General features: G+C 47.5%; 10 protein-coding genes across 10 annotated transcripts; 4 read left to right on the top strand and 6 right to left on the bottom strand.

Annotated features, from left to right (window-relative positions):
• Positions 1-933: 933 nt before the first annotated feature.
• Positions 934-1,915, bottom strand: N7469_001049 (aromatic alcohol reductase; the record flags this gene model as incomplete). The annotated part of the gene is made up of 2 exons (XM_056639969.1): positions 934-1,821; positions 1,880-1,915. 2 exons carry the CDS (start codon positions 1,913-1,915, stop codon positions 934-936), a joined length of 924 nt encoding a protein of 307 aa, XP_056505726.1.
• Positions 1,916-3,411: 1,496 nt separating this feature from the next.
• Positions 3,412-4,905, bottom strand: N7469_001048 (transcription factor domain-containing protein; the record flags this gene model as incomplete). Its single annotated transcript, XM_056639968.1, has 3 exons — positions 3,412-3,673; positions 3,737-4,494; positions 4,552-4,905. 3 exons carry the CDS (start codon positions 4,903-4,905, stop codon positions 3,412-3,414), a joined length of 1,374 nt encoding a protein of 457 aa, XP_056505725.1.
• Positions 4,906-6,079: 1,174 nt separating this feature from the next.
• N7469_001047 (TMEM14 family protein) lies at positions 6,080-6,548 on the top strand (the record flags this gene model as incomplete). The annotated part of the gene is made up of 3 exons (XM_056639967.1): positions 6,080-6,127; positions 6,185-6,278; positions 6,345-6,548. 3 exons carry the CDS (start codon positions 6,080-6,082, stop codon positions 6,539-6,541), a joined length of 339 nt encoding a protein of 112 aa, XP_056505724.1. The 3' UTR covers positions 6,542-6,548.
• Positions 6,549-7,590: 1,042 nt separating this feature from the next.
• Positions 7,591-9,846, bottom strand: N7469_001046 (tryptophan synthase; the record flags this gene model as incomplete). The annotated part of the gene is made up of 3 exons (XM_056639966.1): positions 7,591-9,286; positions 9,337-9,640; positions 9,711-9,846. The coding sequence occupies 3 exons, from the start codon at positions 9,844-9,846 to the stop codon at positions 7,591-7,593; spliced, it is 2,136 nt and encodes a 711-aa protein (XP_056505723.1).
• Positions 9,847-10,285: 439 nt separating this feature from the next.
• On the top strand, positions 10,286-10,784 carry N7469_001045 (Endoribonuclease L-PSP/chorismate mutase-like protein; the record flags this gene model as incomplete). The annotated part of the gene is made up of 2 exons (XM_056639965.1): positions 10,286-10,397; positions 10,453-10,784. The coding sequence occupies 2 exons, from the start codon at positions 10,286-10,288 to the stop codon at positions 10,782-10,784; spliced, it is 444 nt and encodes a 147-aa protein (XP_056505722.1).
• Positions 10,785-11,239: 455 nt separating this feature from the next.
• On the bottom strand, positions 11,240-12,170 carry N7469_001044 (SDR family oxidoreductase; the record flags this gene model as incomplete). Its single annotated transcript, XM_056639964.1, has 4 exons — positions 11,240-11,311; positions 11,366-11,465; positions 11,544-12,078; positions 12,134-12,170. 4 exons carry the CDS (start codon positions 12,168-12,170, stop codon positions 11,240-11,242), a joined length of 744 nt encoding a protein of 247 aa, XP_056505721.1.
• An 876-nt stretch (positions 12,171-13,046) lies between these two features.
• On the top strand, positions 13,047-14,231 carry N7469_001043 (NmrA/HSCARG family protein; the record flags this gene model as incomplete). Its single annotated transcript, XM_056639963.1, has 5 exons — positions 13,047-13,073; positions 13,160-13,645; positions 13,702-13,891; positions 13,945-14,117; positions 14,193-14,231. 5 exons carry the CDS (start codon positions 13,047-13,049, stop codon positions 14,229-14,231), a joined length of 915 nt encoding a protein of 304 aa, XP_056505720.1.
• A 1,947-nt stretch (positions 14,232-16,178) lies between these two features.
• Positions 16,179-19,074, bottom strand: N7469_001042 (uncharacterized protein; the record flags this gene model as incomplete). The annotated part of the gene is made up of 4 exons (XM_056639962.1): positions 16,179-17,032; positions 17,096-17,494; positions 17,549-18,950; positions 19,018-19,074. 4 exons carry the CDS (start codon positions 19,072-19,074, stop codon positions 16,179-16,181), a joined length of 2,712 nt encoding a protein of 903 aa, XP_056505719.1.
• A 2,005-nt stretch (positions 19,075-21,079) lies between these two features.
• On the bottom strand, positions 21,080-22,817 carry N7469_001041 (uncharacterized protein; the record flags this gene model as incomplete). The annotated part of the gene is made up of 3 exons (XM_056639961.1): positions 21,080-22,234; positions 22,324-22,640; positions 22,730-22,817. The coding sequence occupies 3 exons, from the start codon at positions 22,815-22,817 to the stop codon at positions 21,080-21,082; spliced, it is 1,560 nt and encodes a 519-aa protein (XP_056505718.1).
• Positions 22,818-23,853: 1,036 nt separating this feature from the next.
• N7469_001040 (MCM DNA helicase complex subunit MCM6) lies at positions 23,854-26,842 on the top strand (the record flags this gene model as incomplete). The annotated part of the gene is made up of 3 exons (XM_056639960.1): positions 23,854-25,478; positions 25,535-25,670; positions 25,745-26,842. 3 exons carry the CDS (start codon positions 23,854-23,856, stop codon positions 26,840-26,842), a joined length of 2,859 nt encoding a protein of 952 aa, XP_056505717.1.
• Between the last annotated feature and the right edge of the window lie 28 nt (positions 26,843-26,870).

Genomic DNA, 26,870 nt, shown 5'->3' with positions numbered 1-26,870 from the left:
TCATTGTTTGGCCTCACCCGCTCTATCAATCATGTGTTGATTCTTTCGTCAATCCTAGGGATAAATATTTTTGGGAGGTATTGTAAGAGTGACCGGTTTTGATGAGCCTTGGCTTGAGGATCCGCTAGCACAAAATAGATCGTGTTGTGGCGTAGCTGGAAATGCCACGCGAATGTGAGGATTCTCATGAAAATAATAAGAGAAAGTACGGATCTACATAGCTAATAGTTTCTATCCCTTCGCTAATTCAGCTGTACTATTTGCGTAGCTAGAGTGGTCATCCTCCTATATGTATGTAGAATTCCTCTGTTACCCTTTAGGTTACCTAAACTGCTATCATCAATATCTTTCTCCCAAAATCTATCTCCCAAGTGAACTGAAAGAAAATAAATTCTTAGTATGAAGTTCTTGGCTATTCTCTCGACAATCGTTTGCGGTAGCAGGTAATTGCAAGCCGATAGTCAAGGTAATGAACAATTGAAAAAAAGACAAGTAAATGCTTGACTCCCCTGCTCACCCGAAAGTAATATAAGAAAATGCCTATATCCTGTATATACTGGTGGAGATGGAATAAAAATAGGTTGTTACTAACAAAGTACTTGACCCCTCTGCTCGAGAGATGGTATAAGAATATAAATACTGATGAGGTGGAAAATGGAGAGGTTGTAAGTATTTGATCTCTCTGCCCAAAAGATGATATGAGAATATATAATGCTGGAGATGGGATATGGATAGCTCCGAAGTGTTTGATTCCTCTGCTGAAGGGATGACTTGGATGTAATTTTATACTAATCAAACCTAGTAAACCCCTCGATATGTGGGATCGACGTGGCCCTGGGATATCAAAGAAGTACTTGTTGCATCAAGTGGGGAAGCTCGCCGGAACATACAACAGCCACTGACATATATTCCTCTCTATCTTCGAATAACTACTTATTGTGGACTAGTCTTCAGATCACCAGAGATCTCCTTGATCAATGCCTTGACTTGCTCATCGCTCATGGGTCGGACGCCTAAGAGATCGTTGTGATTCTGCTCGAACGGCCCACTATAGCCCGGGGTTGCGAGTGAATACCGGATCAAGTCTCCTATAACCGTCCAGCTGAAATCTCCTTTGTTTGTGGCAGATAGAGCTCCTTCAAAGACCTTTTCCATATCCTGACTTTCGACATCCCAGCCGTCGGCTCCAAGAGCCTCCTTTGCCAAGTCAGCAATCTCCTTTTGACTCTTTTGAACACTGTAGATAGAGCAGTGCATATTTTCAGTTTCCTTGGCTTGAGCCAGGGCGTTAGCAACGGCTGTACCAACAGCAGGAAGAACGGTCAAAGGGATGACACGTCCACCATCATCCATGAGCACAATTGTTTTGTTGGTCAAGTCAAGATTCAAAAAACCTGTTCGCAAACACCAGTCCAGAAAAGCACCATTCGAGATAGCAGTCCATGTGATTTTCTTATCATTGGAGACCATCTGGAGATAATCGTAGATCTGCGCCTTGCCCCGGAAAATGGGCAATGACCGTGCCTTGTCGAACTTAGGATGGATGCTGAACTCAGGGGCGATATAGCGATAGACTCCTGCAGTGACCGCGGCATCAATCAAGCCGATGGAGACAGTAGGATCGGGGCTCAAAATTGCATCGACCACGGCGTCCTGTCCCTGAAGAGCAAGACCTAATGCGGCGGAGGAGCTAAAATCCACCACCTTGGCTGTGACGCCAACAGGGAAATTGGTATTGGACCTGCGTGTCAAGACGGTGATATTGAAGCTACCAGAGCTCACCAATGCGGTCAGGATATGCGATCCAAGGTTTCCGGTGGCCTAATATCATGTATTAGTGCATCCCTTCGAAGTTGTTGCAATCTGAACTTCAACTAACCCCTGCGATAGCGACATTCTTGATCTGTCGAGACATTTTCAAGGTCAAATGATCGTAAATTCGATTCGAGTGCTTCTGCGTCTTGTGATCCGTCAATCTCCTCGAGTCGAGAGGGAGGGGTCCAGAGTTGCTACTTATATAGACCAACCCTGCCTCCCATTGACTGCATATTGTTCAAAATGACAGTAATTAGCCCTACCCCACCTTCGGAGACGGCTATGAGCGTTAGACATCGCCTGATATCTAGTTAGTTAACTTAACGTTTGGGACCCCGCTTACTCAGCGCATACTTCGCCTCCAAAAAGACCCTAACCATAACGGCAAGGCTATCTCGCAATTCCCACCCCCCTCGGTTAAAATCAGTTCCTTTTCATCAGATAACTATAAAGTGGACCTTTCAGCGGCATTACGTCAGTATTTTTTCAATAAATCGGCAGCTTGTAGCCCAGCTACCGAACATCGGCAGATTGATATCTTCGTGATGAAGAATATCGCTGATTCTGTCGAACTGAAGCTGAATTTCTACTGTAAACTAGTAAGGCTCCGGATTATCCAGCTGGATGGCAGCCGATATTTTGAGAATGATACAGAAGTTGAAACCTGGCCCTTGTGAAAATTCAAAAATGTTTGCATTTATTATCGGAACATCAGATCATATACTCCTTTTCTGGCATCAACAATGGCTCTGAAACTGCCCTTCGGTTCCAAATATTTTGAATTTAGGCATTGTAAATAAAAATTCTAGCGCATATTGTATTATAACTCTGTGTACTGCCTCACAGTTTTCAGATTGGGGAATAGATACAGATTGAAAATATACAGTTATATAGTATTCAACAAAGCACATTGAGCGGTTCGCCAAAAGCAGAATCTAAAAAATTCAAAAGTCGCCGGAAAAAATGATGACCGGGATACTCCTGATCTAAGAAAATTAAGCGGATTCCGCAATTGTTGCCTGTTTTGCATATCGAGGGCTCAAGGGGAATACTGACTGCGAAAGGCCAGCTAAATATAAGAAATTATGCAAATAGCCCTAGATCCTATTTTGACCAGATGCAGAAAAAAAGAAGCCGTTCTTATTGCTCTTTGTTTTCGAACAACTGGTGAAGAGACTGGAAGGAAGCAATTCAAGAGCAAGTGAGTCTGAGGCCAACTAAGTTTGGACGCTTGTAACAGAAAGGATCGGCTCATCCCAATTTTCAAAATCTGGCTCACAGAGGCAACGACAATGGGGGTCTAGGCATTATCAAAGGGTATCGGCAGGCAAATACTCTGTAATAGTGTAATCTTTGCTGTCTGGATGAGAAGCCCAGGCACGCATTCATATTTCAAGGTTACGCGCCTATTTGAGAGCCGGGGTGTCCGTTGAAATGTATGCGTTTCGGAAAATATACCTGTGCTTCGAAAGATCACTTAGAGTTTAGGGATTCGTGTCAAGGACCGCGATGTGTCGGTGATGTGAAGACTTGTTAATTACGATATAATAAGTAACAGACATAGAAGCGGCCCATACTAAATTAAGACTCCTTAGATTACAAACCCGTACCAAGTGAATTTTTTCGCGAGTTAGATATGACTTGAGCACAAATTGCCGCAAGTTCGGTCATAAGGCCATCCATATATTGCAATTGAAGCCAGTCGCCGAGGGTTAGCTTTCGTACTGGAATGCGGCGTATCAAAACAGGAACATCTTCCAAAAGTTTGATGTCATTAATGGCATCTGGATCATGGGGGTTGGAAAGTATGTTGCAGAAAAGAGTCAACACAGCAGTGATAGCGTAAAAGAGGGTCACCCTGGTTCGCCAGCCGGCCGTCAGTTGTGAATGGTTACTAAATATTAAGCACTGGGACCCTTACCAAACGCATTCAGGGTGCACAACGTATAACACTTTATGAAGAAAAGATAGCGTTGAACGGCTCGCAGTAGTGGAAAGGCTTGTACTGGAAGTGATGTTGTCGATCCTTGGTTCCGGAATACCGATTGTGGAATCTTGAAATTTGCTGCTCGCCTGGTGGATTACGGCCACGCAATGATAATACGCAAGTCGCAACATCACTGCTGACGTGTTCAAGTTGGCGGCCACAGGCGTTTCCTGGGAAAAGTATAAGGTCGGACGAAGCTCCTCTGGAAGGGATTGCCTCCATTGCTCTAGTGATTCATCAAGACTGCGGATTCTGGATAAGAATTCTGGTTTGGACTGCCGAGAAGAATGAGCGCTGTATAACCTCTCGTATATTTTTGATTTTAGCAATGAGAGACGGAGGTCCCAGGGGAAAAGTGGAAGGATCTCATCATCTACCTGTGACTCATTGTCACATAGATTGATGTAATGCAGCCGCACATAGTCACAAGGCAGAGTGAGATCGCAATGTGCGTCAATTATACAGGGCGGCTGGCCAGTTCTGAGACATATATCTTTATCGAAAGAGTAACACAGCCAAAATAGATCCCGCAGGTGGCATCTTAAATTGCCTTTGTTGTATTTGGAGGAGGAAGTGTTCAAGGGCTCATCGGTATACAATGTATGGGCCCCAAGTGTATACAAAATACGCGTGGCGATCGCTAATGTTGCAGCTGCGGAAAGGAGATCACCTATAAAATATTGGTGATGCAGCTAGCAGATCGGTTAAAATCCCAGATGAAATCCTGTGAGGACAGGGTCACTACTCACCAGCATGATTAATGACTGGAGGCCATCAACTGTTGACTCCTTAATTACTGCCGTGGTGAAGGTATGCACCATTGAGGCATAGGTCTGGCAATCCATGCTGCTCCCTTGCGTAGTATTGTCAAAGCCAAACAATGATATATGAGAGAGAAACGCATATATGCATGACTTGGCACTAGCAGAACCTACGACTTGTAGGGGATTATAGGCGAGGTCCAGTGTTTTTCCGAACATTGACTGGCTAATCACGGGGAAAACGCGACTTGGAAATGATGAGTTATAGACCTTGATATACTTTTCCACGCTTGCTCTATCCGGAAGTTCAGGGCGCTGAAGACAAGAGCTCTCAGGATTCATATGCGAACTAGGCGGTTTTAGTCCGTCAAGTTCGAGAGAAAATATTCTGTCAAAATTGACTTTTACTCCAACCTGAGACTCTATCCATTTTTGGCCTTGTTCTGAGAATATACGGTACCCCCCCGAGCGAGGTGATGTTGTTCAAGAACGCATATCCTGGTCTCAGATGGCGTATTGTGTCAGAACTTTGGAGAAGTGGTTCACCAAGTGGGTAAGATGCACTACGCCTTGTGTCAAGCCTGATACTTCGGAATTTTCTGATCGTTAGCGACATCGTCTGGTTATGCAAAACAAGATTTAATTATGAGCAAACGAGCGAATTGGTTCATGACATTAGGCAGCTGACGGAGCCGAAGAGGACGACATAAGAGGAAGAGTAAACAAAGCAAAGAAATCAGGAAGCAAAAGACCCATCTACTCGGGTAAGGACCATACCTTGTATTCATCTGTCCTCGGAGTCGATCGTAGGTGCAAGCGAGACTATGATGCTCGCACCAATCGCACTGGGGGAGAACTGCATCACATTGGATCTACCGGGATTGGATGTCAACAAAGAGTCTATTGTGTCTATTGTGTCTAATGGCGTAGAGGTACATATGATGTAGAGCATAAGGGGTATACCTTTTTCTTATAACAAGAGTCGCATGCCCTGCGTCTCGGTTTCCGGTTTCCCTTCCGTGCTCGTGGTGGACCGGTGTACAGTTGGCGGTTTTCGTTCATACCTAGTGACAAAAAAGGGGTACCACCCATATCAAAAGATTAAATTAGTAGTAAATGACTGAGAATCTCAGTTACAGAGTACCAGAGCGGTTGCAGAGTTGTCATTCGGGATTTTGGTTGGTAAAAATCGACATTCACGGGTAATAGTTAACCTCGATTCCGCTGACTAATCGGTGACTTGACGTAACCAGCCTAGAGGGTGCGGATGCGGGTGTTTTATTTAGTTCACTAGCGCCTTGTCCGCTGAATCATCGGCAAACACTGATCCACTTAATTAGAAGAAATCCGGGGCTGCATATGCTTTCGGGGTACTCGAACGGCCGAGGCCGACTTTGACCGCTCGACTGTTGGACCGCGCTTAAATGGAATCTTCTGACCGTTCGTAACCTCGCCATCGGAAGTGAATGTGGTCCGACCGCCAGTGTCAGTCATTATATTTCGATTCTCTATCAACATGGCCGAACACCCTTCCTTCACACTTGCCGCTCTCCGTAAGTCCTCAGTTCGATGCGTAATACAGAAATCCCGGAGTCACTGAGTATTAATAACCGAAAAATAGTTCCTGCCGGGGGGGGTCTTGGGATATTTAAAGACTCGCTCAGCACCATCATTGATCGCAGGAGTGGGACTCGGACTTTCATATGGATATGCTGGTGAGTGCTAATGAGCGGCACGCATTTGGGGCGCTTTTTCTTACGCCGAACTAACCAAATTGTTAGGTTATCTGATCAAAGAAAACAGGGACTACGGAACCGAGTTGGCCCTGGCAAACAGTGTACTCCTGCTGGCTTCTGCAATCCCTAGAATCATCAAGACGCAAGTCAAATCCCCCGTGCCAATAATTCTCGGAGCCACCGGATCTTTGGCAACTTTTTACTACCAGAAAAAAGTCCGGGAGTTCCGATACGGAGTCTGATAACAAAAATCAAATAAGTTTATCCAGCTTGTCTAGTCTGACGACTTGATAATGAAAGAGAATGTCCAGCACTATCCAGAAGCCATGCTGAAGGACAGAGTTAAGGGGTCGGAAGAAGCTGACCAAGAATGTATTTACTTTATTAAGAGGTCCTATCTCGATTCAAGAACTTCTTGCAATGTCTTCGGATTAATGTATACAATATTTTGCTATGCTGTAAGCTATATTTGATTTGTTCGCTCATAATGACCTAGGTTCCTAGCAAGTCGACCTTTTCCACTGTTCCCATAGTGTACCAAAAATGAATGATAATCATGATACAAAGTCGAAATTTCCCGCCTTCCAAAATTACATATCAGGCCTCTTAACTTGATCAGAAATTCAACCGAATCAGCTACCATACACAGGTACTACATTGCGTTCCCCATTAGGATCTTTTACTGAGCGTTACCTAAACCTTTTATGAGAATTCAATTATCAGTTCCAAATGATAAGGGCGGGCTTATTTGATGCGTCTGCCGCGATGGGGATATATGAAAGCGTCATTGCTCCGCTAAGGCGACTAGAACGGACGTTCTAAATAGAAAAATCATATGTGCCTTTGCGATGGGTCATCTTATATTGTAAGTGTCGGGTTTACACGTTGCGCATAGATCCTGGTGTGTGCACAGAAGCGATCGTGCACGAGAGCAGACGAAAGGCGGTGCGATCTAACCATACATCTACGATTGTCGAAGAATGACGGGAAACGGGGAGGTATATCGCTTACCAATAGGAAGGTTGAACAGTGGCTGGTTAACACAGTATGGCCAGGTATGCGCGGGAGCTCTACTCATGAACAAAAGGATGTCCTTGTTCCATTAAACCAGGGAAATAGGTAGTAATTATAATAAGAAGTACATAGTAAGGTGTCACAGGGAAAGAAATAACAGAATGGGAATACAAGAGTGATAGGAAAGTCGTTGCTTTTTCTAGTTGATTGGATAGTGGATAATCAATAACTCACAACTAGATCATAAAGCAGTAAGTACGGATACAACAAACGAACATTAAATCCGCAAATCCCATCCGATATCAGGTCCCAGATGAGGCAGAACCTCAGCAACAGTGTTGACATCTTTGTCACCTCGTCCGCTAAGGTTGAGAACAATATTTTGTGCACCTTTCTTCATTGTCTTGGCGAGTTCAATGGCTCCATATACGGCGTGAGATGACTCAAGCGCGGGAATAATACCTTCATACTCTGCCAGAGCGCGGAATCCAGCCAGGGCTTGGGCATCAGTCGCAGCAATGAATCGGGCCCTCCCACTTTCCTTCCAGGAGCTGAGTTCAGGTCCCACAGCTGGGTAGTCCATACCAGCAGAGACAGAGTGCGTCTCCGAAATCTGTCCGTATTCATCTTGTAGTAGGTAGGTATATACTCCGTGAAGGACGCCTTTACTGCCACCGGAGAGGGTCGCTGAGTGGCGAGATGTACTGAGGCCATCACCACCAGCTTCCACGCCCAACATCTGGACACTTGGTTGGTCTAGGAAAGGATAAAACATCCCTGATGCATTGCTCCCTCCTCCGACACAGGCTACAACAGCGTCAGGAAGCTTCCCAATAGCATTTTGCATCTGTTCTTTCGTTTCTTGTCCAATTATGGACTGGAAGGTGCGCACAATCGTAGGAAAAGGGTGAGGACCAACAACCGAACCGAGAATATAATGAGTGGTTTCGACATCTTTCACCCATGCACGCAACGCTTCATTCACAGCATCACGCAGCGTTCGGCTACCGGACGTAACCGATACTACTTTAGCCCCGAGAAGCTTCATCCGGAATACATTCAGTGCTTGACGACGAACATCTTCCGCGCCCATGTAGACAACACATTCCATTCCGAATTTGGCGCAAACTGTAGCAGTGGCCACACCGTGCTGCCCCGCGCCCGTTTCGGCGATGATACGTCTCTTTCCTAATCGTCGAGCTAGGAGGATTTGGCCTAGGGCATTGTTAATCTTGTGGCTCCCAGTGTGATTGAGATCTTCCCGTTTGATCCAGATATTTGCCCCGCCAATCATTTCAGTAAGGCGTGCAGCAAAATATAACCCGCTCGGCCGACCCATATAAGGGTAGTAGGAACGATATTCTTCCCAGAAGGCCTGGTCTTTTCGTACCGCTTCAAATTCTCGGTCTAATGCAGATAAACATCCCATCAATGATTCTGACACGTATTGGCCACCAAATTCACCAAAACGCGTGGAAGCAACGGGTATCTGCCCGTTCGTGAGATCCGTGGTATTCAAAAGCGCATCCTCTGAAGTCATTGCTTGGGGCATTGCAGTAGGTACGGGAGGTTCTAACTCAGTGCCATCACGTAGAATTACACCATTCTCATCCCGTTGGAGCTTGCGCCCGGTGATGCCAGATAGGTACTTCTCCACGCAGCGAGCGGCTTGACCGGATGGTGCTGTGCCGATAGTATGGATAATTTGACTGCCAATGATACAGCCTTCAGTTAAGGCTTGCACGGATAGGAAGTGTTCTCGTGTACTGATGCCAAAACCGAGAGCAACTGGTGTCTCGCGGGCATGCTTGCGGATACGGCTCAGGAAATCAGGAAGATTGGCGCTCAGTGATTGAGAGGCACCTGTCACACCTAATCTGGAAACAGCATAGATGAACGAATCAGCTATGCTGCACAGGGCTTTCATACGAGGGATGGGCGTAGATGGAGCAATGAGAGGGATGTAAGAAAGCCTAATGATTTTTAGCTCATGAATGTAGAACGAAGATGATCCTGTACAAACCCATTGCTGACACATAGTCTTCTGAAACGAACGGCTTCCTCAATGGGGAGGTCAACCAAGACGAACCCATGGACACCTGCCTGCTTACAGTCGTGCAACAGCTTCTCCTCGCCGTATCGAAGGACTGGATTATAGTACCCCATAAGCAAGACTGGTATCCGTAATCCCCGACGTCTTGCTTCTCGCACCATGTCCAACACCTTCGACACAGTGACACCATTGGCGAGAGCGATCACATTGGCCTCTTGGATAACCGGGCCATCCGCAATAGGGTCAGAGAACGGCATGCCCAGCTCGATCATATCTATTTTATTTATAGAGCGTCAGATGGTATATAAACACGTATTCGTCATAATGTATTGATAGGTACTCACCTGCACCGCCGCTCTCAAGACTGAGTAGAATATCTGGCGTCTCCTGGACTGTGGGATACCCAGCAGTAACATACGCGCCCAGAGCAGCGCGGCTCTCATGCTTCGCTCTAGCGAATGACTGCTTGATATGCTCCATGGCTGGAACACTGTAGGTTGTTCAATGTGAGATAATGCGTGGGTAAAGCTAGCAGTTGAAGGGACTTTTTCACAAAGACAATCGACTGATGCAAAATGACCTGAGACCATTATATTTCCCTGGCTGATTTTATTGAGCTTTTATTATATGTATCATCAATGACTCATCTCTACAGATTTCTCTTTTTTTTTTTGCTCTTGTTCTTGTTCTTTCGGCCCGATAGTGGCAATAGTAGAAACCATGGATTATACGGGGACATTTCGGGCGGTCCCCCGACGCTCCAAACTCCCACTGTAAGTAGGTAGTTTAATGCAGACATGCCCCGCTGACAAAGCGGACCGGCCAATGCGCATCTAAGACCAATCACAATATATTTATACCTGGTATGGCGATCGCTGATCTATGAACTGTAGAATCCTACAAGTTTACGTCCTGCAAAATGGCTTCCTTTAGGTACCACGCGCTTCCTGGCTTTGGAGAAGAATGTCGCGAGAAATACGGGTTTAGCGATGCTTGCCTCATCGGCAATCGGCTAGTCGTCACCGGGCAGAGTAAGCAATATACCGGCAGCACCTCTGAGGACATAGGGCTAATTATATTCCTAAGCGGGCATGGATCCCTTGACTAGGGAGACATCTCCTAAAATCGAGGAGCAAATTGCGCAAGCCTTCAAAAACATTGATGATCTGATCATCCGCACTCTCGTCAAAGAAGGTCATACGATTGAGGAGGGTCATTCTGGCTGGGATTACGTGGTCAAGCTACACGCTTTCTTTGTGGGATTATCCGGAATGCGTGCTGTGGCACGGGAGAATATGGTTCACTACATCAAGAAATGGTGTCCCCGCCACCAGCCGTTATTCACCATGGTGGGAATCGAAAGCCTGCCATTTCCCGAGCATCTCGTGGAGTTTGAAGTTGATGTATGGATTCCTTGAAAATGGAGCATGCTATTGTACAATTAGATTTGTTTTCAACTATGTTTCAAGGACTGTGCAACATGGATAAAAACTCCTTGTAATTAGTAACCAGCGGTTACTAATAGTTATTTAGTAAATGACTATTGCATTCACTTCATGCCCAGATCTAGTCGTGTCATGTACCTTGTGAGTACCCAAATATTGTTTCAAATATATATATTATGATGCACTGGCAATACGTTTACTAAACCTTGTCAATGAAAGTCCCATAGATTCTTTACGTTTACGCTTAATCTACAACAATAAGACTGGTAGGTACCAGACTTTGATTTTTCGAGGGGTTGGGCATTGGGACGGGGGACTCTTATGTAGGTATGAGATATGAAGAACGAAGTCTATGCCGTGCCATATGTCACATGAAAGTAATATATCAAGCCCTGCTATATAGAGGTCTAATATTTCTAACCCCTCCTTTACCAAAAGACCTTTTGCCCTTTATAATCAACAAATTGGCCAGACGTGGTCGACTTCGTTGCTACCTCGATCTGCAGCAATGTCAGTAGACTGCAGCTAGTAATGATAGCCAGATTTCTGCATACCTGGTGGGTGATACCCTGAACGGTTTCCTGGAGGGTCACAGGGGCCTTCTCTAGCCCATTGGCCTGTGCGGCGCGACTGCCCATGTCTGTTTGTACCATTCTACCCATTGAGAAAAAGAGAGTTTCATCGTCAGCGTTCCTTATTTCCTAAAATATGGAAATACAAAGGCAAACATACCCCGGATCAATGGACAAAGCGATCAAGCCCTCATTCTCCGCATGGAGCTTCTTCACCAGATAGTTTCCAGCCGCTTTTGACATTCCATAAGCAGCCGTCAACGAGGGAATCTGTTCAATCATATGAATGCTTGCCAGGGCCGTAGAGATATAAGCAAACTTGGGAACGCTGGATTTCCGCAGCAATGGTGCAATGGCTCGAAACAGTCTAAGCGGTCCCAGCGTATTCACTTCAAAGTGAGACAGCACGTCGGAGTCGGTCATTTCTTCTACCGGCCCGAAGTGGTTGCAAATACCGGCATTGGCAATGACAAGGTCAATATGCCCAACAAGATGCTGCTTTTGGATTTCCAATACGGCTTCTGTCGCACCCATTGGACTGTCCGCACTCAGTGGTACGACGATCAGGCGGGAGCTTTCACCCTTTGGCAGCTCATTGAGCTCTTTCGCATTTGCGGAAGAAACATCTCGAGCAGCACCAATGACAGTCGTGTCTGGCTGAGCAAGATAATGTGCCACGAGACCTCTTCCAATGCCTACAAGTTGAGTCAGCCACAGGATGTATCACACTGGGAGGAAGTTCCCGCTCACCTCGATTAGCCCCGGTGACAAGAACAACAAGACCCATAGTGAAATATGCCAAATACGTAAATCCAGCAATTCTTCAATCCTCGTACTCGGACAGTCATTAGACTAGTCAGTCTTGCTGTCCGAAATGTCCGAATTTATATTGGGATAGATACTGATTCCACAGGGAAGCCCCACACCTGATATCGGATTCCGCCTCTACAGATCAGGACCGAGAATAAATAGAACAAAGGGGGAGTTGAAACAAAAAAAGCCTCGGACCGGAGAGGCTACGTTCCATGGTAGCGGCGTAATTTGCCGCCAAAGCTTCACCAACGCAGCTCGTCGAGGCTAATCACCGTCGGCGTCGGACGATGGTGAACTGCCGAGATACTCCGAGCCTTTCCGCTTGATGATCGACAGGGCCTATTGCCGTTCTTCGTTAGAATCGGCGGGCCGAACTTGACCTTAGGTCAGAATAAGGGAAATACGCGACTAGTACCGGGTTAATGCCATTGGTCTTCTTTGGTCTAGCGATATTTGTCCTCTATTTTCGGTCAACACCCATTGAGTGTATGGGCCAGTTGGATTCAGGCGAGGTGTCTGGTGTCTTCCCGGACAATGCAGCCGTTTGGAGCACGACTATGGTGGACACTTAGGTTATGCTCCGAGCCTTCACAAGATATCCATAATCATGATCGGTGTATCCGGAACTCAGGTTTGGTGGATGGGACAGCATCGGATTGGCATCAGGTTCATGTTGATCATTTGCATGTCTACCGCTGACTCAGCGGTAGCAATTAAGCAACTAACTATCATCTACAATTTCTTGAGTTCCTGTATAGCCCTATTTAAATCTCCAACGTCGCGTATCCCGTAGTTGAATAAATTCCCCTCGCAGTACCTTAATCCAAGGCTACACTAAATTGCAAAGGCAATGACGGTTACCAAACGAAATGTCGTGGTGATCGGTGCCACTGGCTCTCAGGCAAGTCTTCCTACATCCGCACGTCATTTGGATGATGCAGGTTGCTGACCTTGTATATATAGGGCGGATCTGTGGTTACGGAGCTCCTGAAACACCCTCATCTCTATCATGTCCGGGCCATCACCCGTGATCCTTCCAAGCCTAAGGCTCAGCAGCTCGCTGCTCAGGGAGTTGAACTCTGTCGTGCAGACCTGGAGGGTAACAGAGAAACCTTGACTGCGGCCCTTGCTGGTGCGGATGTGATCTACGCACTGACTGACTTCTGGCAAAAGCGATCTGCTGCTGCAGAGATTGAGCAGGGCAAGGCGATTGTGGATGCTGCTGCTGGCGTAGTGACTTTGCAGCACTTCATCTGGAGCGCTTTGCCAGACCCGGTCGCCTTATCTGACGGCAAATATCTGAATGTGCATCACTGGAAGGGTAAGAGCCTGGTTACTGAGTATATCCAGACCCAGAAACCGGACCTCTGGGCAAAGACGACTACCATTCTCTTCCCCAATTACTTTGAGAACACTTTGACCGATCCTCAGCGGTACCTGCCCGTCAAAGTGAGCTATCCTGCCGATAAAATTCAAGTTGAATACTCACCAAAATCACAATATAGGACGCCAAAGGCACATACACGCTCAAGTTCCCACACAGCCCTCAGACGGTTCTGCCTAATGTGGCGATTCGTGATACGGGAAAGCTGGTGCATCATGTCCTCGAAGCTCGCTCTACCTACTTCACCAAGACCATTGCCTTCTGGGCTCAGGCGTTATCTGAGGCCGAAAAGCTCGCTGAGATGGGCTCCTGTACGACATCCTTGTTTTAGAGTAGTGGTTCGTCATGCTAATTTCGGTATCAGACTATAATGTTCCCACTCGCTATCAAGCTTCGAGTGCCAGGGAATTCCAGGAGCTACTCATGACTCGTGACGGCATGTCGGAGGACATTGCGTTGGACTTCACTGAGCAGTTGCTAATTTTCGAAAGCTGCGGAAATGTCTACGCATGTGAGAAGTTTGTGCAAGCTAAGGACGTAAGTCAATCACACGCTCGCTTCTATTAGCACTACATCTGCTGACCGTGTTAGATTCCCGGGCTGAATCTTCAGAGCTGGTCCGAGTTCATTCGGGAGCACAAGCTGCTCTAAGGATGACTGAGATGGGATGGAGTCATAGACAAGCTGCTTGTGTAGATATGTAAGTGAGGGCCAGGCTAGTGTTTTAAATCTACAATAAAATAGAAATCTTTTACGCTGGAGGAAGACACTGAAAAAGCGCTTAGCGCAAAATTTCTAAACCCTAAAAAATGTTTGCAAGTTGTTAATGAAGCGACATTCCGGGAATATAGAATAATGGCCAATAATTATCCGTTTCCTACGGCATGAGGACGCATATGAAATCGGTGGTCTTTGCAGTGGCCGATCTAGTGAACTGGTTTCGCCTCCCGCGCGTGTGCAATATCGCCAGTTTTGTTCGAGACTGGTGCGCCATACTCTTTGGTATGGGTAGAAAAAAAAATCCAAACAGCCGTTTCAGTGACTATATAGGGGTTATGGCAAGGACTTTATAGTAGATCAATTTATATTATATATTGATTGCGCGCGCAAGGAGGATCAATTTGACCATTGGTATAGTATTAGATAAAGTATTCGAGAAGTACCGGACAGTCTACGATCTAGCTCTAAGAGTCTCTTTGTAAAGAACCTTTTTTGTATAATATATTATCTCAGTACCTGAGGCAATTCAATAGTTATGATAATCCATTGCTCAGTTCAGATGAATCAGTTGTGCGAAAAAATTCATCCCCGAAACTCCGCGAATTCTCCCCGCAAGTGGAGACCTCGAGGTGGATTTATCACGGAGCAGTTTCCGACGATCCCGATCAACAATGTCTATCTACTAGCTTTCGTCTGGAGAACAAGTCTGCCTTATTTCCAATTATTTCGCACAAAGGCTGTTAATTAATAATTCAGATATTGCATGATCCTGTGACAAAGTATTCCACGACACTGTTGAGTGATCCGAATTTCAATTTTGAAACTTGGGAAAATCGGCATTTGACCGCCTCTTGAAAAGATTGCTGCAAAATGGAAAGGGAGAGAGCCAAAAGTCGCCAGACATTATCCGGTAAATCTGTACCACCGTAGGATCCGTCTGCTGCAAAAGACTGCTCAATGTATTGCAGACTATCACGATTCAAAAGCTATGATAGCGCAAACTTGATCAGACTCAAGGTGACTTGAATGATTCGGTTCTAGCCTTGAAGGCGGGAAACCTACCAGTACTACCTGGAGGGAGTAAATCATAGATTGACTATTAGTATAGATCAAGTTTTGATCAAACATGCACCTACCCTGAATGACCCCCAGCTTTCATCATGAAATATATAACTACTAGTACTTGATATTGTAGTAGGCTGCATTAGCTTAGTGTACCAAGATACGTAGAATGAATAATTTTTGCCTTCAGTTATACCTATACCTGTAGGTCTATATAGGTAGGTACCTGTGACTGCATCTCCAGTCAGGTGTACACGCCTAGACCCGGAGATTCGAGCAATAATGTATAGGATTGACGGCAATCAAACCTTTGATTTGGAAGCCTTACAAATTATCATCTCCTTTTAAATGTTAATATCTAGTCCACGGGCACGAGAAACTCAGATCTACTAGTGACCGACTAATCTCTTGAAACTGCTCATAAAGCTCATATTCATCAGTATATTCGGGTATCAATCACCCCAATTCCATAAGAACATTCTGAAACATTAAGTGACATGACGCGTATACATCAGCCGCAATTAAGAAATATGAATATAATAAAATATAGGAGGCAAGAGTTCACAACACCAAGATCATACAGACCTGGAAAATATACAACCAAGTGTATAATATGACCATGGAAAAAACTCAAACATTCAAAACGGCCCAATCAAAGCCGAACCAGATCTACCACAAAATATATAAGGACCGGTGAGATCTGGTCGACTGGGTATCAAAATAGACCAATAGGTAACATCCAGAATAGCAGTTTTACATTAAAGATTACTCGGAAACAAGGGTGCAGTTTGTCTTGACAGTGACATGGTGACTTGTTTACCAGGCAATCTTTTCCTCATAGACGGGGGGTTGACCCTTGTCCTCGTCCCAAGTGATCTTGGCATTCTCGTTGACGAAGGCATCCTCGTCGGTGATGGGAATGACGCGGGAAGAGTGGGCAACCTCTTGGCGACTGATGCCGAGAGGGTCACGGGGAATCCAAAGGAGAGGAGCCTTTGCGTTGATGGCTGGGTTGAAGTAGGCATTGCGCTCGGCCTCCTCGGGATAGGGAGGAATGTCGTCCGCGCTAGGGGCATACCGGCGCAGAGTAGCGTAGTCGGCGTACTTATCAGGGCGGAAGAACTTGGTCAGGAAGTTGGGCTGCTTCTTAGTGGAAGAAGACGAGGACTGTCCAAGACCCTTCTCAGCCTCAGCGGAGTCAACTGCACCGACACCGCTGTCGATGTTGCTAACTCCATTGTCCACCGAGAAACCATGGCTCACGCCATTAGTGTGGGATTCATAGCTATTCTTGGTGCGGTCTTCAGCCAGAAGAAGCTCCTCCTCGTGCTCAAGGTTCTTGGGAAGGTAGTTCAGAAGCGGCTCCATGGCGCTATTCATGGACATATGGTACAGGATGGTGAAGACGAGAAGAATGATCATCAGAGCCAAGGGACCAACGGCAATTTGGTTATCGCCAGAGGCCATGGCAAACAATCCGATCAGACACACAATCATGAGGTAGCAACCAACAGTCAGGTGCTGAAGAGCACGAGTGTAGGCACGACCCTGGGTGTCAATGTCGGCGTTCGAGACGTACAACAGGTTGTACCGGTAGGCGAAGTAGAACAGGTAAAGGCCAATTGTAGCAAAGCCCAGAACGAGCGGAGCAATGCAGGAATAGATAATACCTACATAGGAGTAAGGGTTAGCAATCTTCCATAAGACGACACTTAAGTATACTTTTCACATACCAATGACAACCAAGAGAGAGTAGACAGGGTACAGGGTACCCCATCCGAGACCAGCCAGGCTAGACCAACGGTTGTACATCTTGCGAGGGGTGTTATCCAGAAACTTGCCCAAAAGCTTGCCGACAATCAGACCAGCAATCTGGAGGAGAGCGCCGGCACTGAAAGACAAGCCTTGCAGGATAATATATGAGATATAGAAGTTGGAAGCCTTGGGGATGTTGTTGGCGAGGAGACTGGCAGCGTCAGTGGGGTTACTAATAATTTGAGTGACCACACTGGTAGCCGCAGATGCCAGAGTAACAACCAGGAAGACCTGAATAACCTGGAAAGCGAAGAAGTAGTTCTGTGTTGTAAGCTCAATAGAAGTCACACTGGGGTCACCGCCCCATTTGGCGCACACTATAGCACTAATCAGTAAAAATTCGAAACACTAGAGCTTGAAGAGGAACGTACGTCGCATGATAATAGGTACAAGTGCCATGAGAACGGACATCAAGATGGAAGGCAGAAGACCAGTAATGAGACCGAGGATGACATCCGGACAGTTCAAGATGAACCTCAAGAATGGAACCTTGTCAGTCAAGTAGTTGATGTTCGAGATGGCACCAACAACAGCGGTAGGAATGGCCCAGAAAATGATAAGAGCAACGATAAAGGCGACAGTAACGGTGTATCGAATTATACGCTCCCACCACTTAATGCGGAGATTGGACCAGATGACCTGGGTCGGATTCAAACCAATGTAGCGAGGGGCCATGTGCAGAGGGAGATTGTGCGCAACGGACTGGTAGGCAGACTGGGCATCGGATTGCTGATAGAATTCGACAAAGACGGACGAGACGAGCTTAGCATCACCAGAGCGGTGCTTGGCCTGCAGCTCTTCAATTTCCGGGGTCAGGCGCTCAATCTCAGAGCGAGCCCAGTTGATGGTGTCGACTTTTTTACCGATCAGCATCTTGAGACGGTGAGTTGGGCGGTCTTTGGCCTGCACCCAGCGAGCAGCAACAGAGCCAGACTCGTCATCGAATTGGCCCATAGTGGCATTCTCTTCAGAGTTATACTCCTCAGAGCCGCCCTTCTTCAGTGCCTTGTTGCGGGCCTTGTTAGCCATGACGATAAGCTTAGTCTCGGCAGCCTCGAGCTTCATGGCGGCAGCATCACGATCCTTGACCTTCTCCTCAAGCTCCGCGGTGTCGGTAGCAATCCAAACATTCTTAACCTTGTCGACGCCGAACATTGCGCGAATCTTGTTGCTGTTGAGATAGTTCTCACTGACCGCACTGAAGAGAACGGTACGCGAGGAGATACGGCTAGCATAAGCGGGCGAGAGAGAGTACGCTTGACGCAAATTGATAGCGAAGATGTGCTCTCGAGTGATCATGAAGAAGACAAAACCAATAAAGATCCAGGCAAGCAATGCATGGGCAAAGTAACGGCCATAGGTATTCGGCGCAACATTGGAGAAACTGAGGATATCCAATTGCGCCTTACCACCACCACCAGTAGCATTGACGGGGAACAGAATGGGCCAAGTGATGACACAACCGACGAACATGATAGTAGCGGACAGTTTCAAGAATCGCAGCAGGAGGTAAGCATCCATCGAGTGATGCTGAAGAACATAGGTATCCGGAAGTTTGTACATTGCGGTGATCCAGTTCCAAAGACCGGTGGGAGATTCCGGGGTGCGCTGCCATGGCTTCAGATATCCGATATAGGTACGGGGCATATACTGGCGACGTTGACTCCTGCGCAGAATAACGAAAACGAGGATCATGACGGCGAAGATAACGATGTTGACGACCAAGGTTGTCAAAAAGCCCGACAAGGAATTCGAGGAGCTTTGAGGGTTTTGCTACGGAGGGAATTAGCATTTCGAACGCGTCGCAATCGTAATTGCTGAGCTAGCTAGCAACACATACATCAGCACGGCTGAAGAGCCGGTGCAGTTGACCGGCGCCATCTGCTGCCCCAGACATGATGGCAGCAGACCGAATTGTTGGTGGGTAGCGAAATCGATCAAAACCTCAGGCGTGAAGAGGTTGGCGAAAATTGATCGCACGTGTATATTCGAAAAAGGGGGGGTGGTGACAAGCCCGAGGATGAAAGAGGAAGAAAGGAGAGAAAGTCGAGAGGAGCGTGAAAGAAAAAAGAAAAAGCGAGAAGGTTTAAGCTTTGGAAAGGGAGGGGCATCGATCTGCGATCTCGTCCTACGTAATCAATATCCTCTTCAAGTTTTCTCATTTTTCATTTTTTTCATTTTTTATTTGATTTGATTTGATTACTGCATTTGCAGGGATGTCACAATCGGTTAGTAGTTTGCTTTCTCTCTCAGCACTTCCAAAACCCCCTGGTCGACTCCACCGAGGCGAGTGAGCGATCGATCCAGACTATCCACCCATGGCTCTCCTTCTGAAGATCGCCCAGTTCCTTGGGTCCTCTCGATAATGGTGGAAATCGATGACTCCATGATTTCTGTTTCTGTTGCTGTTTCTGCTACTGTTTTGGAATTACATGATAGATCATCTCTACACGGAGGATTCTGCACTCTGCGTTTCGGCTGTGTTTGCTCGGCAGCAAGGGGAGTCCACTCTGTCAATCGGAGAAGCCCGTCCAGCCCGTCCAGCCACGTTCAGCCACACACTGCGTCACAAAACTAATTAAATTCAGACGTGAGGGCTCTGGGCAGAGGCCTGAGCTGGACTAGGTATGTCGATCCCAAAACCAAAGCATCATTTAGCTTGTTCAGTTCAAAATCTTCCATTCGGATAGTTAGTTACAGCGTACATACGTAGATGGGCTGTACGGAGTACTCCGTGACATTGTCACACTCTGTCTAATATAATATCCTCAACCTTGTCCCCAGGTTGAAACTGTTGGAATCCAGGGGCGACTCAGTGAAACAGAGCTCGGATATCTGGTCCAGATAGCTTTTCGTGGGAGAATCATTTACCGAGATGATTGTGGTGTGTTGTGATGTTGATCTCGTATTGGAGTCATGGATGAAATGGATGATACATACTCAGGCATATCACCATGTCCCCCATACCAAATGTAATCCGTAGACTATCCCGATCGCCACAGGGGGGGGGGAGGGGGCACATCCACATTGCTGCTGAAAGGATGCAATGCTGAGTTGGATCCAATGGATCGGACGACCGAAAGACACTAGTGGTGGATAGTGGACTGCACTATTGCCTAGCACTTGGCTATCCCATGGGCCGCCCTGTAGAAGAACATCAGATTTTGCATATCCTTAAAGGGGTTAACCATATGGAACTCCTCTGAGATCAGATCACACGCGAGGATGACTTGCAGTTCCTGAACCATTGGAAATTCCTTTCTCGACCCCAGATTGAATTGCATTTCAGCCTGTTGTCACAGGATCTTTGGAATGTGCCACTGTAGGGATACACACGTATGTACATAGTCACTGTACTATGTATATATGTGATATCATCATCACTCTCCCTTAACGATCGACGATCTTTTTGCCATGTCTGTCGCATGAATGCGATCTCACGATCCCAAGTCACTCCAGGTATCTTTGCTTACGGAGTGGGGTGTAAAGTGACCTCGGGAGAACCTGGTCTCGGGACTCCGCTAATAACCTCTCCACCGCACAAACTGCGTTCAGCACGAACCACGATCGACATTGACTATGGATTTCCTTTCTTTCTCCTCCTCTCCCTCTCTCCTTTCTGATATCAAATGTATCTAACCGAGGCTGAACGGCCCGACTCCACTTTTGATGACGCTTACACTTCCCATCCTGGTTGTCGGGTCCTGCCAAGCCCTACTTACCTCGTGCCTGACCTGACCATGCGCCGAATGCGTAAACCATTCAAGGTCACCTTATGAATGGACCACATGTCACACTGATGTAGGATTATAATCGGAAGACGGATGAGTTTCCGTGTACAGAATATAGCAGAGTAGAGTAATAGATCATGGTAATATCATAATTTCTTCATTGATTTGGGCCTACTTCCACAAGTCGCCCGGAATGAGGTCCTTCTCGAAAATATCAATTCCGCGGATAGGGGCCCGGAGAGTCAAAAAGCTCATCAAAATTTCGTTGAAATGGAATTGTTGGTCCGGCCGGAGTTGTTTGTGAGTGAGGAGAAGTTCTCCCGTTGACCACGCCCGTTCGTGATTTTGTAAATCCGGGTCGCAGCCTTGTTCCAGGAGTAACCACAAGAGTGTTTCACAAGCGGGCTCACGGTCAAGTTGATGGTGTGAAACTAACGCGCTTAGATAGCTCAGAAAACGGCCACATTTGTTGGCCGAATCCTTAAAGTCCCAGAGAGCCGTCGTGATATAGATCAACGCGGCCGTCCGACTGATTTCCTGTGTTGGTGCATCCCGAACCACGTACTTCCGAGCCGCCTGCGGGACTTGGGACGGGCGGGGTCCACTGGATAAGAGGGAGAATAGCGGACTCTCCATTTGGAACGCATCGCGTCTCTCCGGCGTATGACTGAGGTAATCCGGGGAGCCTTGTCGCTTCATTAGGTCTTGGGCACCCCAGAAAAAAGAGAGCAGCCATTTCTGGTCTGCTAAATTTGGTTCCGTATGTCCTGGAAGCACAATATATCTAACGTAATGGAGAAAAACATCTACAGCCGGATTATATCCTGACCGTGATCGTGTGAGTCGGACTGCTAGATCGAGACAACGTCGACCCTCGGCTTTATCACCGAACCGTTCCTCTCCCAGCGCCATTCCCGACAGAGCCATGGCCAATTGATCGGGAGGAACCTGCGTGATACCCCTCATTGCATCCTCGATATTCTTTCGCGCCTCACTGACATGCCGGATAACCTCCGGACTGTTTCTAGTTCCGTGCAGCTGGGCTTTCCACCGAGCACAGTAGGTTAAAATGACGGCCTGAAATGTGACTGGGTGGTCCATGGCGGTTCTGAAAATCCGATTCTTTACGTAGGGATTCTGGCCGGACCAGTAGGTCAACTTCGTCGTCCAATAGTCAACCAATTCCAGACTCTCTGGGTCTTGCGCAATAGGAAGGCTGGAAAAGGGATCCTTTCGTGATGCGTCGAGCATCGTCCTGGGCGAGCCCAATTGCCTCATCAGGAACGTTTGGGGAGGCGGGTTCACATTAGAGAACCTGATTCGCAACTGTGATCATTTGAGGCATTATTAGCATCGGCATTGGCTGGATCATGCCCGCAATTTTGCACGGGATATGCATAATCTGCTGTTCGTACCGAGGAATCCGCTTCTGGCGGGGGCCCTTGAGGACCAGACAACGGTGTGTCTAAATGCGTGTCTTTATCATATCCCGAGTCCTTCTTGGCCTGACAGATTGAAGGATCTTGGATTTGGTCCAATTGTAGGTTTTCATGAGATAATTTGCGTTGTTTTCGCTTTTCTTGAACATGGTGTCGCATAACATGAGCACGCTTCTCTTTTGATGACGAGGACGAGTCTACAAAGTAAAATTGATTTTTAGGCTGCGCTCCGGAGTCAGCAGGACGTCGTCGTCGCCTTGATTTCCCGGGTTGTGTCGTCTCATTGGGTGGTCCTGCAAGAAAAAAAAAGAAGGTAGGACTATGTTAGCGAATGGATGGTGGAGAAAGTCCAACATTCATACACCCTATATATCAAACATACTCGAGGGATCCGGAGCTGAGGTTTCGGATGAACCAGAGATTTTATAAGCCGGTGGCGAATCTCCAAAGCTTGAGGTATTGCCAGACATCTCGCGATAGAGGACAATAGTAGTCGTCGGCGTAGAGGTAACACCTGCTATAGCATGCCGAACCGACGATCACCGAGACCAAAATTCCTCCAACCTGCACGGGATTTAACGGGAAGCATCGCAGGCTCCCTCAATTTGGGGGCGTAATCCAGAAGAAAAAAGGGCGCGGGGGCGGGTTCACTAAACGGTAGGAGCGTAGAAGGGCGAAACTAGAGCCGGGGACCCGGCGGATATGTATATAGGATGTATTCGGATGTGATGCAAGGCGAGAGAGAGAAATCGAGAGCGTAATTTGAAAGAAGAATAAAAAAAAAAAAGGGACGATCACCAAATGATGGGGATGTTAGGGGATGACCAAATGAAAGAGAGAGAGAGAGAGAGAAAGGGAGAGAGAGTGACACGAAGTTGAACGAGCAACACAAATGGGGGCAGAGAGTGTGCACCTCCAATGACCCAGTTGGGTTAGAGGGGAGATTTGACTATTTCCTGATTTGGCCGAGTCTGGCGGGGAGTTGGGAGGGAAGGGAGGAAGGAACGATATGATTGGTCGTATGTCACTGAAAGTCACTTCGAAGGGGATGCACAGAAGCATCTCCGATGTCTCATCGAGTCCCGTGATTGGCTGATGACTGCGGCATTCAACCGGGATTTGTTCGGAAGGTGCGAAGGGGGGACTTTCTGCAGACTGGATTGACCCAATCGGGGACTAGTGTACCTTGTCCCAAATAGGAAACCACTTAACGCGTGCAATGATCCCGGACTATCTAATTCTCCGACTTTCCCGAGACGCGTCCAAGTCGCGTCGCGCGTTTTAGCTAACAAAAAAAAAAGTAATTTAGTCCCCCCTTTTGGAATTGAAGTGTCATTTGGCGGACGTTCTTTGGTGAAAACATCCAAAAATCGACATCACCGCTTCCCCTCTTCTCCTCCTCCTCCTCCTCTTCAATTCTCTCTATTTTTCAAGCCCCCCTCTCCTTCCCCCCCAATTCGGTGTCCTGCACGAGAGCATCAATTCTGTCCCCTCTTGCTCTCTGCCATGTCTTCTCTTTTTGACGCCGTCCTCCAGTCCGAGCTGGGCTCCGGGTCCGGCGCCCGGGAGAATATGCAGTCTGATCACCTACCCAGCTCTCGACGATCGGAAAGTAATGGTCCAATGAGTGATATGAATGCCTTCCCTGATGATCGCGTGGTCGGAGGTAGTACTTCAGCAGTCAGCCGAATGCGAAACCCATATGCTCCAGGTCCCCCACCGGTAATTGACGAGGCCGGAGAAAAGGTGCAACAGGCCTTTGAAGAATTGCTTGAGACATTCGTGGAGGAGCCCTCCTCATCGGCCCCTCCCTCATCCGGAGAGATCCTCAGCGACAAATACTATATTGCTCAGATTCGCGGCATGAAGAAGTTTGAATTATCGACTCTCTACGTGGACTTCACCCATCTGACCTCCTTGGAAAACCCTATTTTGGCCGATGCCATCGCCAGCCAATATTATCGATTCCTCCCTTTCCTCACCAAGGCCCTACACAACCTCGTCGCGAAATATGAGGGTGATTATTTTGTATCCCATCGTTTGGCTTCCAGCGCCAATTCGCAACCCAGCACATCTATTGCGTCTGCCTACGCCAGTGTTTCCGATAACCCCGACTTAGAGCGTCAAATCCGTGAAAAGACTCGCCATCAACAGACGGACAAGCTGTTTGCCCTTGCCTTTTATAACTTGCCCTTGGTTTCCCGACTTCGCCAACTTCGCACATCTCAGATCGGAAAGCTGCTCTCAATTTCGGGAACGGTCACACGAACCTCAGAAATCCGTCCCGAATTGTCGCTAGGAACTTTCATCTGTGAGGGATGTAAGACGGTGGTGAGCAATGTGGAGCAGACATTCAAATACACTGAGCCCAGCGAATGCCCGAACGAAACTTGCGGCAACCGGAGTGGCTGGCGCCTGGATATTGGAAAGAGTACCTTCGTTGATTGGCAAAAGGTCAAGCTTCAGGAATCTTCCCATGAGATCCCAACTGGCAGTATGCCGCGCACAATGGATGTCATCTTGCGAGGTGAGATGGTCGATCGCGCGAAGGCTGGTGAGCGGTGCATCTTCACTGGTACCCTGATTGTCGTGCCTGATGTGAGCCAATTGGGTCTTCCTGGCGTACGCCCAGAAGCAGTTCGTGATAACAACTCTTTCCGCGGCAGCGAGGTTGGCGGTGGTGGTGTATCTGGATTGAAAGCGCTCGGTGTTCGTGATCTGACCTATCGACTTGCTTTCCTCGCCTGTATGGTGACCCCCGACACCACTACCCCTGGTCAGAAGCCTGAGCAGCAGCTCAGTGGTCAATCGAATAACATTTTGGCTTCTTTGAACCAGAACCAGGAGCCTGATATGAACGATGATAAGGCCCAAGAGGCTTTCCTCCAGAGCCTTACTCCCACGGAGGTGCAAGACCTGAAGAGGTTAGTGCACTCGGAATACATTTATTCTCGATTAGTCGACTCGATTGCGCCTATGATCTGGGGTCATCGTCAAATCAAGAAGGGTCTGCTTCTGCAATTGATTGGTGGTGTGAGCAAGGAAACCCAAGCGGAGAGCTTGAAACTGCGTGGTGATATCAACATTTGCATTGTTGGTGACCCATCCACAAGTAAGAGTCAATTCTTGAAGTGAGTAAATCCTTTCAACCCCATGGACTTGCCGATTTACTGACATGATTCCCCAGGTATATCTGCTCCCTGCATCCCCGTGCAGTCTACACCAGTGGTAAAGCTTCGTCCGCTGCTGGTCTGACAGCGTCCGTGGTGAAGGATGCTGAGACTGGAGAGTTCACCATTGAAGCAGGTGCTCTCATGCTTGCTGTATGTTTCATTTCTTTATCCTGTCAATCTACTTTTGCTACTCTCTTCGTTTTTCCTGGCTAACTATGTTCCAGAACGGAGGTGGTATCTGCGCAATTGATGAGTTCGACAAAATGGACATTGCGGATCAGGTTGCTATCCACGAAGCCATGGAACAGCAAACTATCTCTATTGCCAAGGCTGGCATTCACACTACCCTTAATGCCCGAGCTTCTATCCTCGCCGCTGCTAACCCAATCGGTGGCCGATATAACCCCAAGGTCACTCTTCGCCAGAATCTCAACTTTAGCGCACCCATCATGAGTCGATTCGATGTGTTCTTTGTGATTCGCGATGACCCCAAGGAGAACGTCGACCGTAATCTTGCTGAGCATATTGTCAACGTACACATGAACCGTGACGAGGCTGTCGAGCCTGAGTTGAGCACTGAACAACTCCAACGCTACATTCAGTTCGCGCGTACCTTCCGTCCCGTCTTCACTGACGAGGCCAAGGCTCTTCTTGTTGAGAAATACAAAGAGCTGCGTGCCAACGATGCTCAAGGTGGTATGGGCCGTTCTTCATACCGCATCACGGTTCGTCAACTTGAGTCTCTCATTCGCTTGTCTGAGGCTGTTGCCAAGGCCAATTGTGTCGAGGAGGTCATTCCCAAGTTCGTTATCGAGGCCTACGACCTTTTGCGCCAAAGCATTGTGACCGTAGAGAAGGACGATGTCGAGATGGACGACGATGAAGTTCCCGCCCAAAATGGTGAAGAGGACCAAGATATGGCCGACCGTGACCGTGAGGGTGACAGCCCCATGCGCGAGGACGGCGAGCCAGCCCAACAGCAGCAGCGTGCCAAGACGAAGATCACTTATGACAAGTTCTCCAAGATCTTGAACTTGATTGTCCGCCGTATCCGGGAGGATGAGGTCAACCAAGGTGAGGGTGTTGAGCAGGAGGATCTGATACTCTGGTATCTCGAGCAGATTGAGGGCGAGCTCAACAATGAAGAAGACATGCAGCGAGAGCGAGACCTCGCCAAGAAGGTCTTGAAGCGCATGGTCAAGGATTCTGTACTGCTGCGCATCGCATCGAATCTGATGGAGGACGAAGGTAGCACCCAACAGACAGCTGAAGACAAGGTTCTGTATGTTATGCATCCGAACGTCGCTTATGAGGAGATGTAGAGCCGCATCATGTTGTCTGTTTCTCTAG

Source organism: Penicillium citrinum (assembly GCF_028827155.1).
Source record: "Penicillium citrinum strain IBT 23319 chromosome Unknown utg000001l:1.0-4955037.0:1.0-4956770.0, whole genome shotgun sequence".
In the NCBI taxonomy this organism is placed as follows: domain Eukaryota; kingdom Fungi; phylum Ascomycota; class Eurotiomycetes; order Eurotiales; family Aspergillaceae; genus Penicillium; species Penicillium citrinum.
The sequence above is the reverse complement of the archived record's forward strand: the minus strand, read 5'-3'. Positions and strand labels throughout refer to the sequence as shown.